Source organism: Bufo bufo, chromosome 6 (genome assembly GCF_905171765.1).
Source record: "Bufo bufo chromosome 6, aBufBuf1.1, whole genome shotgun sequence".
NCBI lineage: Eukaryota > Metazoa > Chordata > Amphibia > Anura > Bufonidae > Bufo > Bufo bufo.
The window spans coordinates 342,325,390-342,342,871 of NC_053394.1; the positions used below are offsets into that span (position 1 = coordinate 342,325,390).

A 17,482-nucleotide genomic window follows, 5' to 3' on the forward strand; every position below is an offset into this window, starting at 1 on the left:
CGGGCATCAATGCCATAGATCATCACAGAAGCGTACATACACTGCACAGTCATGGGGCCCACTTCCACCTATAAAAAGAATGCTCTCCACTATCAGATCACATATAAGATACTATACTCATTGTCACCCATGGCTCACAAATGATGATCGCACATTTGTGAAGGATTTTATGGAGAGTTATGAATGAGGTATACTACATGGCTAGCACCTTGTCAGTTGAAAAAGGTTTTTTTTGGGGGGGGGGGGGGGGTTTGCACAGGGGCCCCATGTTGTCAATATCCACCCTGGACAATCCCCTAGCTGATTTGCTATGTTTTCTATGGGAGTATTTCTCAGAACATGATCTATTAGGGGGCTGCTTTAAGCAACGTATCCCTAAACTGGAGGCCGCTTAAATTTTTTGGTCCCAGGCAGAATGGAATAGGGTAGACTTCCATGTTAGTGAGACGCTGAGGCATTAAGGGGGTATTTCATCCATAACACTAGCATATGCCATCAATATCAGATAGGTGCAGGTCTCACGTCTGGGACCTGCTCCTATCTCAAGATTGTGGCCCCCGAATGAAAGGAGAACATAAGGCGCATGTTCGGTGTGCCCCCCATTCATTGCTATGGGAGTTCCGAAAACAGCCGAGCTCACTCGCATGTGGTAAGCTATTTTCAGTTCCATAGCATTGAATGTAGAGTACACCAAATGTGGCCACCTCTCTATTCACTGCTATGGGACTGCCGGAAATAGCCAAGACAGCCGTGAATGGAGGAGGGCTAGGCATGTGTGGCTGCTCTCTATTCACTTTGGGGGCCCTGTTCTGGAGATAGGAGCGGGTCCCAGAGGTGGCACCAGCACCTATTTGACATTGACAGTGTTTCCTAACGATATGCCATCAATGTCTGACATAGGAATACCCCTTTAAGATTATTAATCATCAAATTTTAAGGATGTAATCAGGGATTGGGATAAAAAAAGGAGAACGTTTTTGGTAAGGATTGTAGATTTGTGTCAATGACAGAGAGGAACTAGAGGTCAGGCTATGAAGATTATAGACACTGGCAGAGTGATAGATAGCGGCATATCTGCGAGCGAAAGTGGCATAGATCTAGAGAGAACTGTACAAGAGCGAGGAAACAGCAATGTGCAAGATGGCTGGGTATTGATAGAGAATTGGTGATAGCAGTGCAACACTATGAGAAAGGTTAAACCAAAAAGATTAATATCCTGATTAAGTCCCTAGGATTGTGCGTCTATGATCCGCTGTACTGGGTCTGGCTCCTCTCCCTCCCGTCCACTTTTATGTTGTTTAAAACATGAGTGGGGGTGAGGAGGGAGAAACTGTAATTTCTGACAGTGTTCTTATCTCTAATCCTGAGCCAAGGGATAGAAGAATAGAGGGACAGTCACAAGGACAGTGATAGTATGATACATGAAGAGACGGAGAGATGGTAAGAAGAGAAGGTGAAGAATATGGTCTTGGATATTCATGTGGGGGGGGGGTGTAGAAAAAGATACTGGCAAAACACCATAATATACAAGCTTGTGTAATGAATGATATAAAAGTTTAGGGCACAGAGGGAGGAATCAGTGGTGATATTATAGTCAATCTGAAGGACAGCTGAACAAAGGGAAGAATTATTATCGCAAATGATGAGGGAATGGTATTAGGAGGAGCTCCCAAAGGGTATCTGGATAAGCGGATGACAGAAGAACACTAAACAATGTTAGACCAGAAACAAGAATAATCCATACCCTGTTTGTAATCAGCAGAAGATTTCAGGTCATGTATTTTTGGTCCATAGTAACAAGCACGTTTTGTTTTTTTTCAGGGCTTCAGAAATCCAAATTAGCAACCTGTGACGAGATGATCTGCAGGTGCCGACTGCAATGAAGGGTTTGGGGGACACCCGTAGCCGGCACCTGTCCGGGAACCTGGACTCTCATTCAGACACCCTGTATGTTCAACAAGAACGGACACCTTACCTAATCAGTTCTACTGAGGCCTATCCACCAGAACCTCGATACCCTGACAACTCCCTACACCCTGACTGCCTGTATCCCCTCAACAACCAGCTCTCAAACAGTAGCACCTTTCCTCGTATTCACTTTAATTCCCATTATGAACCTCCTGAGGAGACACCACCATATCCGACCCCACATGCACCTCCTGCCAAAATCAACCGCCTTCCTGCCAGCCTCCTGGACCAGTTTGAAAAGCAGTTGCCCATTCACAGAGATGGCTTCAGTACACTTCAGTTCCAAAGGCAAGCCCCAGAGGGAAAGGACCGCAGCGAAAGCCCTGGGCGCATCCGTCATCTAGTCCACTCTGTGCAAAAACTCTTTGCAAAGTCACAGTCTCTTGAGGGTGGTGGAAGGGCCAGTGTGAATGGCAAGAAAGGGTCATCAGACGATGCCAAGGGAACAAAACGTAGTAAAAGTAAAGAACGTGGAAAGGGGGATGGTAAGGGCCAGGCTCGAAGCGGTGGAGTTTCTGGATGGTGGAGTTCGGATGACAATTTGGATAGTGATACAGGCAGTTACCGCAACCCAGCGGGCATGATGACTCTTGGAAGGCGCCCCGATCATGGAACTCGACATTTCTTAAGTGGATATAATACTATCAGTGAGAGCATGTTGAAAGCATCTAAAAGCAATAATGACCTCAAGTTCACGCCCTTCCAGCCCCCATCACTTACTTTGTCCCCTTTGCCTACACCTCGTGAGGTGGTCCCCGCTAGTTCAACATCATCACTCAAAAGAGGTTCGTGGTCAACACTAACACTAAGTCATGCCCGAGATGTATGTCAGAAGGCATCTGGCACCATAGACAAAGCACTGCTCAAGTCAAAGTCTTGTCACCAGGATCTTAGCTACCAGTATCTGCAGGTAGGTGACCAGGGTTCAAATGAGAGCATTACTGATAAAAATGAGACCAAAAAGTAGGCTTTTTAGGCATTCAGCTAAAATTAGAGGGCACAATGTATATATAAACAGATGTTTTGTATCTAGCTGCAAAAACAAAATACCATAACCTTGTGTTATAAATTTTTGACAAGATTACGTTTTATCTATTAATACACAGGACCTATTCCAGGCTGTGAAATGCTGCCTAATATCAATACTATCCATATAGCTCTGAATGCTTAGCTTCTCAGGGAAAATTACCAAAATCAGTAGGCTGGATTAGTATGGCCCCCTATTTATCCATTCACCTACCCATTCCATAGCAGCCAAGCAAATACAAAAGAGAGTCCACTGGATAAAGTCCAAAAATACTGAAATACTCAGGCTCAGTCTGAGGACCAGGCTTTCGTGGGGAAAACAAATCCGACGGGTTCAACTTTCCTTTTTTTTAGCTTCCCCCCAACATAAACTGCTCCATATCTGTCGGATGGACCCATATCTACTAACCCTCTTAGAGAGAACATGTTTGAATGTCCATAGTATTCATCCATTTCCCTTTTTGGCCAAAATACGGGGAGATTTATCAAAACTGGTGAAAAGGAAAAATGACTCAGTTGCCCATAGCAACCAATTGGATGCCACCTTTTATTTTCCATAGGAGCTCTGAAAAATGAAAGGTGGAATCTGATTGGTTGCTATGGTTATGATTATTTTATTTCTGGCCACTTTAGCACTGAGGAAAAAATGTAAAGATTTAGTAAATGTATTTATTTGTTCAATATCTAGATTATCTTTGTCAACTATATATTTGATTTATAGGTGCCGGGTGGAGAGTGGTCTGGAGCACCATGCAAGGATGATGACATCCCATGTCGACGGATGCGCAGTGGAAGCTACATTAAAGCTATGGGTGATGCGGACAGTGAAGACTCAGAAGGGAGCCCCCAACCTTCCCCCAAAACTGCAGCAAGGAGGCAGAGCTACCTCAAGGCCACACAACAGTCACTAAGTGAGCAGAGCACCACACAGAGGTACCTAGAAGTTGTTTTCCCTTTTTTTTTTACTACTGTCCCAAATTTAGACAGACACCTAAATCCAGGGTCAGACTGGCCCACCAGAGTACCAGAGGATCCTCAGGTGGGCCCAAGCTCTGACAATATTGGACCCAGGCTCGGACTGACCCACCCGGGAGGGGATTCCTCAGTGGGCCCCCAGTCTCCTGCGCCCAGAGATAAGACGGAAGAGTAATTATTTCTATTGTTTCTCAGGAGAGATAATTATTGTAGCATGGCACAGTGATGCAGCCTCCTACTGGTGTAAACTGTACAGGGGGCCCCGCAGTATCTTCTAAACTTCCCAGCTGCTGGCAGTGAAGGAGGAGAGAACATGTCTGGCCATTCTCCTGCCCTCCCTGCTGTCAGAAAACTGGCTGCTGGAGAGAAGGACTAGTCTGCGGTGCTGGGCTGATTTCTCAGGTGTGTGACAGTAGTGAGCTGTAGGAGACTGTAAGGGGGAAATAGGGGATTTGTTTATAGCAGACACAGTTCTATGAATGTGTGGTGCTCTCTGCAGAGTTCAGTGGCATTGGGGGGACTCTGCCCCAGGTCCCCCCAATGCCTCTGCTTTAGGTGCACCCTCATAAGTGCCCCAACTCCAGATACCCCCCAATGCCCCCACTCTAAATGCACCCATAATATTGCATCTTTTCCAGTTACCCCCCTAATACCTCTGCTCCAGGATCACCACTATTACCCTGCCTCAGGCAACCCTAATGCCTCAGCTTTAGGTGCACCCCCATTAGTGCCCCAGCTCCAGATGCCCCCACTCTAAATGCACTGCTAATATTGCCTCTTCTCCAGTTATCCCTGCTCCAGGACCCACACTACTACCCTGCCTCAGGTGACCCTAATGTCTCTGCTTCAGTTATGACCCTCTGTTTTGTTCCCTTTGCTCACGTTGCTCCTCTAGTACCTTTGCTTGGGCTTTGTTAAAGGTTATGACCTGCAAATAGGGTTGGACTTATGACTGAAAAATTCTGCACAGTGCGTCACATTCTCCAGTATTGACACGGATGGTTTACATGGCGGCAGTGATGGTAGTCCGTATTTACAGGCATCACTGCTGCAATGTAAAGAGATACTGGTGGAATGGTGGAGGATTTAAAGGGGTTGTCCAGGTTTTCAAGCGAGCTAGCACATGCGCAGTGTCCTCATATTGTTCCTTCCCTGTGCTGGCATCAGCTTTAGGGAAGGAACTGCGCATGCACTAGCTCGCGCATCGCGAGATTACGGCGCTCTAGCTTTCTGACGTCGGGGAGCAAGGAGGAGATTCTGAGGATGCGGGCAGTGCTGGGCTCCTTCACGCTGGACTCATCTCACGTACAGGACTCATCTCAGGTTAATTTGCATATGGATCAAATAGGTTTTTTTTTACACAATAAAAGCACACGGAGCTATGGGGACTGGGTATTGGGTATTGCGGATGTGCTAGCGGCCATCTAGCAACCTATGTCCTCAGCTCTTTAAACAAAATCCTGGTGACAGGTTCCCTTTAAGTGCAGGATATCCATATATGTGTAAATTCTGCCACATGTATGTTTGTGCATTTTGCTGTGAATGTCTGCCATCATACTTCATCTTTAATATTTCTGTTATCACTGTAAGTGCTCATGAACACGACCGTTGGATGTTTTGCAGTCTGCAAATTGCGGACCTGCAAAACATGGATACCGGGTGTGTGCATTCCACATTATGCGGAACAGAACAGCCGGCCTCTAATAGAACAATCCTATCCTTGTCTGTAATGCCGACAATAATAGGACATGTTCTATCATTTTGCAGAACGGCCATGCGGACATACAGACACAGAATGCACACAGAGTCATTTTTTTTGCGGCCCAATTTAAGTGAAGTGACATAGAAAAAAAATAAGTTTGTGTGCAGGAGCCTTAAGGTGGGCCCCCAGAATCAGTTACACTGGTGGGCCCTAAGTACCCCAATCCGACAATGATTGGACCTCTAATAAAAACAGGGGCCTTAAGATCCATATATACATCAGGTGGGCCCTCAGAATTATTTCCTCTGGTGGGCCCCAGTCCCAGGCTGCCTAAAGCATGTAAGAGGAAACTGATCTTATTGATTCTTGCTTGTGAATATAGTGCCCCTCAGTGGTGACCAAGGGGTAATACTGCTGCCCTCATCTACAGTATATTTTCTACTTAAGTTACTAGATAAGATGTTATTGCGTGTATGCTACAATTTCAATGCTTATTGACCAGGCCTGAACATAATAATTTAATGGTTGTAACTTTTCTATTTGTTGGACTATCAAAATATTTTTGTTTTTTTATTATAATTTTTTTTTTTTACTACGTGACACATTGGGCATTTTATTATTTTTTTTTAGTGATTTTGTTTCTTTTTATTGTTTTATTCGGGGAAAACTGTGGGAAAAAAATTAAAACGTCATTTTTCTCCCACAATATAGCTCTATATTCTTTAAATATGCAAACTGACACCAAAATAAATTATTACAATTTTATTATGTTTTTTAATGATTTTGCTTCTTTTTATAGTTTTATTTGGGGAAAACTGTGTAAAATAAATGTAAATGTCATTTTTTCCCACAATAGATAATATTCTCCACAATATCCTTTAAGTATGCAAACTGACACCAAAATAAATTATTACAATAGTTTCCCTATTTTGTGTTGGTGATTTTGATATGTATTAAGGCAGATTGCCTGGATTTGTGGGAGGGGCTGAGGTCCGCCTCCAGCCTATTTAGGGCACTCCCCTTACCTGGCTCCTGCATCATTGAGGTCTGAGCTTTTGAGAGAGGAGGTCGCTTGTGGAGTGTCTGGAGAGTTGCCTGCGAGTCGCTGATTTTCTGGGAGTTTTTCGTTGCCATCAGTTCTGGATTTGGAGCATATCGGTTCTATTTTTCCGGCTTTACTCAGGTTCACTGTGTGTCACGTTTGCCCGTTAAACTGCGAGTCATCCATACGGTGCAGCCGGGGCCTCACGGTTGCCCCCTGTACCGGTTCATTTCATTTCATCATACGCTGCACCAATGTCACTATTTTCTCGTACAAGTCACCAGTATTTCATTTCTGTCACGCCTTGTTCATGCACAAATTTGTCTACACCGTACCACTATTCTGGTCGGCACCCCTGCGGCAGGCATGCAGTCGTTCCTGGGCAACCCCCCATTTCTGTTCATTTCATTTCACCAAACGCTGCACTAATGTCACAGCTTTCTCGCCCAGGTCACCAGCATTTCATTTCTGTCATGTCTTGTTCATACATAAATTTATCTGCACCGTATCACCACTCCGGTCAACACCCCTGCGGCATGCAGGCAGTGGTTTTCTGAGTCATCCATATGGTACAGGCAGGGCCTCACGGTTGCCCCCTGTACCGGTTCATTTCATCATACGCTGAACCAATGTCACGGTTTTTCTCATACAAGTCACCAGTATTCATTTCTGTCACGCCTTGTTCATGCGCAATTGTCCACACCGTACTACGATTCCGGTCAACACCTCTGCAGCATGCGGCAATGGTTTCTGGCCTAATCCCCCATTTCTGTTTCATTTCATTTCATGGACGCTGCGCTAATGTCACGGATTTCTCACAGTCACCAGCATCTCATTTTGTCATGTCTTGTTCAAGCAATCCCACAGAAACAACACTGCGGTCAGCATCCCTGTGGTTCCAGGCTCGTTCCCCATTTCTTTTTCAGTCCATATCACCCCACAATCACCCACATTCATGCCCCCCCCCCCCCCCTCCTCATGTTCATGTGCACGGCTGCAGGAGCACAAATGCGTATGAGTCATTCATACGGTACAGGCAGGGCCTCACGGTTGCCCCTGTACCGGTTCATTTCATTTTCATCAATGCGCACCAATGTCACGGTTTTCATACAAAGTCACCAGTATTCATTTCTGTCACACCTGTTCATGCGCATTTGTTCACAAACCGTACCACCATTTCGGTCAACAGCTCTGCAGCAGGCGGCCAATGGTGCCTGGATCAATCCCCCATTTCTGTTGTTTATATCACACACGCTGCACCCATGTCACGGCTTCTCGCAGCAATCACCGGCAGCTCATTGCTCATGCCTATTCTGGCGTCTCCCCACAGGACCGTCACTCCGGTCAGCTCCCTGATGGTTCCAGCCCCATTCCCCATTTCTGGTTATTTCATTTCACCCCTCAACATCCAACATTCATGCCCTCCTCCCCCCCCCCTCCTCGTATTCATGTACACAGCACAGGGGCCAGCTGCGGTACACCCGGCACACCCCCCATTCATTTCAACCTCCACTGGGCTTACTGCTGCACAGACATCCCCTCCCCACCGCCTCCTGCCTGTTTTGCCGCTCCTCCTGCCGCGCGGCCGATGGCGCCCGGCCGCATCCTGGTGCCTGGTCAGCGCATGCGCGGCCGGGGTTCTGCGCATGCGCGGCGATTTCGACGGCGCATGCGCGGTGTCCCGGCGGCCGTGGGGGGACTCCGGACGAATGGGGTCAAAATAAATGGCTTTTCATTTTCATATGCTCCAAAATGTTACTCCTTACAAACAATCACATAAACTTCCAAGCATGATCCACATGATTCACTTAACTTCGCCAGCAACGTTCATGGCCCCCCCCCATGTATTCACGTGCGCAGCTACAGGGGCCAGGGGCGGTGCAACCGGCACACCCCCTATTCATTTCAACCTCCTCTGGGCTGACCGCTGCACAGACATCCCCTCCCAACCGCCTCCTGCCTGTTTTACCGCTCCTCCTGCCACGCGGCCGATGGCGCCCGGCCGCGTCCTGGTGCCTGGTCTGCGCATGCGCGGCCGGGGTTCTGCGCATGCGCGGCGATTCCGTCGGCGCGTGCGCGGTGTCCCGGCGACCGTGCGCGCCGCATCTGATGCGGGGGGCCGCCGTCGGACGGCAGGGGGGCCTTCCAGCGCGCCCCTCCAAGTCATATATCACCCCAGCAGCCCCAACAAAAGCTCAGGGGGCGCCGGACACACAGGGGGCCCCTCCTGCGCAGGTTGCAGGGGGGGCTTCCAGCACGCCCCTCCAAAGTCAAACATCACCCCAGCAGCCCCACACAATAATTAAAAACAAAACAAAAAAAAAAAAACAGGGGGGAGGAGTTATCGTCTGGTTACTAATAAAGAAAAGAAAAAAAAAAAAAAGGGGGGGGGGGGGAAGAGATATCAGCTGGTCACCAAAAAAAAAAATAATAATAATTAAAGGACACAGACCAATACGTTCCATTGGATTGCAAAACGCACATTCCCACTTGTGCACGGTCATGCGCCACGCGCTGGTCTCTTCTCACACCAGGCGCAAGCTATCATTTCATGAACAACCGTCATGATCCTCCGGGTCATGCATATGTTCCATGTACATTGTCACATTTCATCACACTATTTTATGTCTACCCTCCCCCTTTTTCAGGCGGTCAACCTATATTGTATTTTGCACTACCATGTATCCGGAGAATTTTTTCTTACCACCAGGTACGTTCACCTGCTCATTTAACAAAAGTCTTCCTTACATTTCGAATGATCCCGTTAGGGTCAGCGTGCTGGCTTAGGGGCACCATCATCCCACTAGGTTACCCCCTTCTTGGCTTCGCCAGCAGTTAGTGGTCCCGCGAGGCCGACACCCCGCCTCAAACGTACAGAGGCACCCGCCCAACGCGCCACCTCGTTAGTAAGCCGCCTCGCGTGTTGCATAGAGAGGGCCTCACCTGTCACTCCCTTCCCCTAGTCCTGTCTTACAGTCACCGAGAGGCCAACGCTCCTGCCACTACCACAAGTGGCCTCATTAACCCCTCGCGCCAAATCATAGGTAGAGCCTCTCAAGCCGCTTGGCAAATTAGCAGGGCCTCATCTGTCACCATGCAAGTATAATTTTTTCGCCTTCCGGCCTAGCTAGCTTGCCAGCACGATCCTGTGTTTCCCCAAGCTAATCAACTGTTTTGTTTTACCATGTCTCTGGAAGGGATAGAGAACTTCTCCCTACCTGGCACCCCTGCTAGATCCGTCACTGCTACCCAGGGAGACGGTCTAGCCAGTCCAGCACCCATCAGATCCTGGACAATCCCGCGCATAACGACGGAGTTAAGGTGACGGCTTGTTCCCTTCCCCGCCACGGCGAGGAAAGCAGAGTTTTTCCGGCTGCTGCGCACGCCAATCGATAACAGGGAGGCAAGGGAAGGACCTAGCCAGTCCAGCACAGGGGATATACATACCATGCTGTCCTCTCTAAATGTCATCCATGTCTAAAGTCAACGCCAGGTTGGAGAGGCTGGAATCGGTCACCGCGACCCTCTCCTTGGCAGGGCCGGCAGCGGCACCGGCGCCGGCCGGATTGCCAGTGATCACGTCGACCGTTAGCCTGGAGGACCAAGAAGTCAGCCCGGCGCACATAATACCGGAGGAGGAACCTGGGGTACCCATCGCCACCAAGAAGACAGAAGGGCCAGACACGGTCATCACCTTTCCTGGGTACCCAGTTGGATTCAGCCTCAATGCAAGCCAGTTTGCCATCCGGGAAGATCCAGGACATTCTCGCCCACATAGACAACTACCTTCAACTCAGCACCGGCAACCGCAAAGAACTGCAGTCCCTGCTGGGCTCCCTGATCTTTGCCATGCGCATCCACCTCAGGGTCGCTCATTTATATCACGGCTTCTGCACCTCTTCCCTTTTTTCCTACACGACTCGCACAGGTTGTCCCTGGATGCCCACGCTGCGGCAGGTCTGGGCATGTGGGGGAGATTTCTGTCCACCTGGAATGGTGGGAGCTTGTTTCTCCCTCAGCCGTCGGACTCTTCCCCCTCTATCTGGTCAGATGCGGCATCTACCACAGGCTTCGCGGCCATTTTTGGGAACGATTGGCTGTGGGGCAGCTGGCCTCCTGCGGTCCGGGGTTTGGAAGGATTCTCCACTGCCTCAGCGCTTTCAAGGTCTACCCCATCGTGGCGGCTGCCGTAGCGTAGGGTCATTCATGGGCAAACATGTCGGTCCGGTGCTATTCCGACAACCATACGACCTGCCAGTTCATCAACAGGATCGTTCCAAATCTCTCACAATTGTGAGGTTTCTGCGGAGACTTCCTTGGTTGGCCGCTTGCAATGATTTCTTCTTACATTGTTTCCATGTCCCGGGGGGTGTGCAATACGGCAGCTGACAATCTGTCTCGCGTCAAGTTTCAGGCATTTCATCAAGCTCTCTCATCAGCGTCACCCACGGCCTCCATCACTCCATCATTTCAAACAGCTCATTCTGGATTAGAAGGCATCATGCGGCATAGCCAGTCTTTGTCCCACTTAGCACTATCAGACAATACACATAGAACATACAACAGAGCGTTCACACTATTCAACAGGTCCCTGTTGGAACACAACATCACGCACCCTTTTGTCATGATGTCTCTTCCGGGGTTGTCTTCTTTTTGCCACCTCAAACTCAAATGTCATACAACACCATCAAACTATATCTCACTGGCATTTCAACATCATATGCTAATCATACACCCCAATAACATCAGCTTCATGTCCTCGCACCAGATCAAATCCATACTCAGAGGTATTCAGGAAACGGAACCCGCACGTCCAGCCCAGAGGCTACCCATAATCAATCATATCTTCAAAGCATTATCCGACTTACTGGACGCCACGCCTCTTGAAACAGATACCAACTCCATCATCAAAACGGCAATTTACTTGGCCTTCTACGGATTCCTGAGTTCCGGGAAATTCACTACAGCCTCCACGACCCGAACCTCACCTTGTCTTCTTGTCTCCCACTTGTCAAAACACATGGTTCACTACATCCTGTCCTTACCTCACTCCAAGAATAGTCAGCACTTACCCGTCAACATTTCATATTACCCCACGCACAACAGATGGTGTCCAGTCAGGGTCCTGGATGCTTACAATCAGCGTCACAAGTTCTACCCTCTCAACCGCTACTTCAACTACATGGTTCGGTACTCACCACTACCACCTTCATGACCCATGCCGGGTCATCCCTCACACAACTAGGCCTCAACGCAGCGAACTACTCAGGGCACTCCTTTCGCATTGGAGCCACGTTCACGGCCTCCAGTGCCAACATCCTCACTCATGTCATCAGGGAATTGGGGCGCTGGGAGTCATCCGCTTACGCGCAATACATTCCCAATCCAACACAAGAGTTAAGAGTGGCTTTCCAAAACATGTCGGGTCAAGCTATTGATACATCAATTGGCTACAATAAACTGGTTTATTTCCATTTTTGCCCTCTTCTTTCTCAGGCCTACCTCACCCTCGGTTTCGGCACACCACAACCGACTGCACTCATTCCCTGCTTTCCCAGGGCTCTTCACTGTACTACCGTAAGCCCCTTACACAAGTATTAAGGCAGATTGCCTGGATTTGTGGGAGGGGCTGAGGTCCGCCTCCAGCCTATTTAGGGCACTCCCCTTACCTGGCTCCTGCATCATTGAGGTCTGAGCTTTTGACCCTCCCACCACTCCACTCATTTACAACTCATTTCTTCCATATCTTTTCCTTGGGTAGGCCCTCTTCTTTCTCAGGCCTACCTCACCCTCGGTTTCGGCACACCACAACCGACTGCACTCATTCCCTGCTTTCCCAGGGCTCTTCACTGTACTACCGTAAGCCCCTTACACAAATAATATGTATAGTTTTGTGGGCGATTTTTTTTTTAAATCTTATTAGTATTTTATTATATTTTTAAACTTTTTTTTGTTATTTATTTTTTGGCACATATGTCTCCCAAGAGGCACTGACACTTTTTTTTATTTTGCCTTTTGCACTTGCATTTTAACTGTTACTGGGGCGCCCAAAGGAGACACAATTACAAAGGAAAACAGACGCAAACTCTTCTATGCCCCTGAGAAAAAGCCATTTCCTCTATTCACTGAGCACTATGCACCGAGCAGAAGTGAAGGCAGAAGCGGTAATAAACTGCTGATGTCGTCTCCTCGGGGTCACCTGCTGTCACTAGCAGCTGGGGACCCAACCTGCTTCTGCTGCATTCCAGGAGCAGGAGTTTAATCTGGCGCTTCGGATTAAAGGGTTACAGGGTTAACAGGGTTAGGCTACATTTACATGGACGCATTTTGTTTCTGTGTCTGTTCCGTTTTTTTTGCGGATTGGATGAGGACCCATTCATTTTAATGTGGACAGCACACCGTGTGCTGTCCGCATCCATTTGTCCTTTCTGTAGCCCCTAAAAAGATAGAGCATGTCCTATTCTTGTCCGTTTTGCAGACAAGGATAGGCATTGTTACAATGGATCCGCAAACAAAACTGATGCAATACAGATGCCAAAAGGACGGCATTCATATTTTTTGCAGATCACAAAACACATACAGTCGTGTGAATGTAGCCTTAACATGGCATCTTATATATCATATAATGGTGGCTGTCAGAGAGAAGGGGGGGCAGAACATGCTGGTGAGATCTGTTTAAATATGCAGCAAGTACACAAATTAACAATGAAAAAGGCAATTTTTAATACAACACTCCAGTCCATACTTCGTTACTTTCAGAACCCTCATAGACATGAATGGAGAGAGTAGCACATGAGCGACTACCTGTCCATTGATGGTGTTCAAGGGATTCCCATTCTCAAGATGGTGGGAGTTGAGACCCACACCTTTTAGATACCCTGCAGATACATTTTTGAGATGGGACTAACCCTTTAGATGGCCATACACATCAGAGAGGTTGGTGGTTGAAGAACCATTGAATGAATGGCGAGTGATCTTCCATCAGTGGAGCCATACACATTTTAGTCCATACAAGTTCATGACACCATGCCAAGGATGAATGATCTTTCTGTTTGTGGATCTTTAAAGGGTTATTCCCAGGATATGCCCCCATTGTCAGATAGGTGCAGGTCCAACCTCTGGCACCCATACTTACACCAAGAACGGAGCAGGGAAGGTGGCGGCCAGAAAACTCAGAGTTTAGCGGGGTCCGGCCACCACCAAGCTCACTCCCCGTAGTAGTGAATAGGAGGACACCACGCTTGCGCAGCCACCGCTGCCATTCATTTTTATGGGGCCGACGGAAATAGCTGAGCCAGCGCAATGAATGGAGGGCGGCTGCGCATGCGCTGTGCACCTCCATAACTTTCCGGGCTCCGTACTCAGTGTAGGTGAGGGTCCCAGAGGTGGGACCTGCACCTATCAGACAATGGGGGCATATCCTAGCAATATGCCCCCATTGTCTGAGATGGGAAAATCTCTTTAATGGTCGTTCATTGTAAATTTCACCTGGTGGACATTTGTTGTGGTTGAAATCGTCCATTTTTATCAACTTTAGTTGAATGTGGATGGCCATCTTTAGGAAGAGCCGTTGTATGGTAACTATAGAGAGGCACACAATGTCCTTGCATTTCCTTACAACATACTGAACTGTACTGGTCCACCAGTGTATGACACTCATGTTTTATTCTCTTAGACTGTGACACCCCCACAATGTATGTTTTTTTGCATTTCTAAATGTAGTCTCCAACATAATGTGTCCTCCTCAAACCTATAAAATCTTCTTTTTTTTTTATTTCTCAATATATTAGAAGAATATTGAACAATGCAACCTACAGATATAAAAAAGTACTAAAAAGAATAATAAACCTAAAAAAGCTAAATCATAACACTTTTGTTCTACTATTATTTAAATACAATTGCCTACACCAACTTAACACATCAACCATATCTCTTATGTTCCTCCATTGTCCACATTTAAAGAGGTTTCCTACCATTAAAGACTCATGCACATGGCCGTAGCCAGTTTTGTGGTCCGGCCGTGTGAGTTCCTCATTTTGCGGAACGTACCGCCCTGGCCTCTATAGAACAGTCCTATCCTTGTCTGTAAAATACACAATAATACAACATATTCTATCTTTTTGCGGGTACCACGGAACTGACATATGTCCCATTCCTGCTGCTTCTGTTCCCCCACACCCCCACTGGTCATCTGTTCCCAACAAAGTCAGTGCCAGAACTACACAACTCCATCCATTGTGTGGTGGACAGGTATCTGGAGTGCTGCTCCCATTCACTTTAATGAGAGCAGCGCTGCAGTTACCAGCTCCGTCCACTATACACAGGACGTAGCTGTGTAGTTCTGGCGCCAACTTCAGTTGCTGGGGATGCAAAGAAACAGCTGATCAGCAGAGGTGCAGGGTGTCGGATTCTTGCCAAGCTCATATTGATGGTCAAAAAAGTTGGCGGAACCCAACTGGTTTCTGAGGGACGAATTTGCCAGGCACAAATTTGCCAGGACGATTTGCCAGGCACAGCTCTGTACATTTTGTAGTATCTGTGCCGGGTAAAGCAGAATTAATCAGCTGATCATTGGGGCGCCAGGAACTGAACCCCTACTGATCTAATATTAAGTCCTGAACACCCTTTTAAGTCACTTGGCAAAGACTATTTAGCAAGCAGCATTGAATCATATCAGTTTTGTAGACCTGTATTTCCTAAACCAAGTACCCCTGGCCCTTACCAAATAAATCACATCAATGTATCCCCAAGGCTATGGTCATACACTGTACTGCACCAAAAGAACACCACTAGTGTTGGGCGCGAATATTCAAATAGCGAATATTAATCGTGAATATCGGCACTTCGAGAATTCACGAATATTTAGAATATAGTGCTATATATTCGTATTTTCAAATATTCTAGATTTTTTTTCATCTGAACCCATGATCCCTCCCTGCTTCTTGCCTGTGGGCCAATGAGAAGGCTGCAATGTCTTTGTCACAGCTTAGCAACATCCCTAGCAACCAATAGGGAAGCTGCCTACCCCTTACTATATAAGAACCTCTCCAGCAGCCATTTTCTACAGTTTTATGGAGTTCTGAGAGAGACAGCAGTGTCATTGTTGTGCTCTGTGCTTTACGGTGTCATTACATTAGATAGTTAGTTAGTTAGATAGCTTATATACAGTCAGGTCCATAAATATTGGGACATCGACACAATTCTAACATTTTTGGCTCTATACACCACCACAATGGATTTGAAATGAAACGAACAAGATGTGCTTTAACTGCAGACTGTCAGCTTTAATTTGAGGGTATTTACATCCAAATCAGGTGAACGGTGTAGGAATTACAACAGTTTGCATATGTGCCTGCCACTTGTTAAGGGACAATTGGCTTATCAGCTGTTCCATGGCCAGGTGTGTGTTATTCCCTCATTATCCCAATTACAATGAGCAGATAAAAGGTCCAGAGTTCATTTCCAGTCTGCTATTTGTATTTGGAATCTGTTGCTGTCAACTCTCAAGATGAGATCCAAAGCGCTGTCACTATCAGTGAAGCAAGCCATCATTAGGCTGAAAAAACACAACAAACCCATCAGAGAGATAGCAAAAACATTAGGCGTGGCCAAAACCACTGTTTGGAACATTCTTAAAAAGAAGGATCGCACCGGTGAGCAAAGCAACACCAAAAGACCCGGAAGACCACGGAAAACAACTGTGGTGGATGACCGAAGAATTCTTTCCCTGGTGAAGAAAACACCCTTCACAACAGTTGGCCAGATCAAGAACACTCTCCAGGAGGTAGGTGTATGTGTGTCAAAGTCAACAATCAAGAGAAGACTTCACCAGAGTGAATACAGAGGGTCACCACAAGATGTAAACCATTGGTGAGCCTCAAAAACAGGAAGGCCAGATTAGAGTTTGCCAAACGACATCTAAAAAAGCCTTCACACTTCTGGAACAACATCCTATGGACAGATGAGACCAAGATCAACTTGTACCAGAGTGATGGGAAGAGAAGAGTATGGAGAAGGAAAGGAACTGCTCATGATCCTAAGCATACCACCTCATCAGTGAAGCATGGTGGTGGTAGTGTCATGGCGTGGGCATGTATGGCTGCCAATGGAACTGGTTCTCTTGTATTTATTGATGTGACTGCTGACAAAAGCAGCAGGATGAATTCTGAAGTGTTTCGGGCAATATTATCTGCTCATATTCTGCCAAATGCTTCAGAATTCATTGGACGGCGCTTCACAGTGCAGATGGACAATGACCCAAAGCATACTGCAAAATCAACCAAAGAGTTTAAGGTAAAGAAGTGGAATGTTATGCAATGGCCAAGTCAATCACCTGACCTGAATCCGATTGAGCATGCATTTCACTTGCTGAAGACAAAACTGAAGGGAAAATGCCCCAAGAACAAGCAGGAACTGAAGACAGTTGCAGTAGAGGCCTGGCAGAGCATCATCAGGGATGAAACCCAGCGTCTGGTGATGTCTATGCGTTCCAGACTTCAGGCTGTAATTGGCTGCAAAGGATTTGCAACCAAGTATTAAAAAGTGAAAGTTTGATTTATGATTATTATTCTGTCCCATTACTTTTGGCCCCTTAACAAGTGGCAGGCACATATGCAAACTGTTGTAATTCCTACACCGTTCACCTGATTTGGATGTAAATACCCTCAAATTAAAGCTGACAGTATGCAGTTAAAGCACATCTTGTTCATTTCATTTCAAATCCATTGTGGTGGTGTATAGAGCCAAAAATGTTAGAATTGTGTCGATGT

General features: G+C 47.0%; 1 protein-coding gene across 1 annotated transcript in view; it reads left to right on the forward strand.

The window, feature by feature from the left end:
- Window positions 1-1,879: 1,879 nt before the first annotated feature.
- DLGAP4 (DLG associated protein 4) overlaps window positions 1,880-17,482 on the forward strand; it is a 146,091-nt gene continuing 130,488 nt past the window's right edge. Inside the window, exons 1-2 of the mRNA XM_040434917.1 lie at window positions 1,880-2,878; window positions 3,716-3,927. Of these exons, the coding sequence (XP_040290851.1) occupies window positions 1,880-2,878; window positions 3,716-3,927 (1,211 nt within the window). The remainder of the gene's footprint in view (window positions 2,879-3,715; window positions 3,928-17,482) is intronic.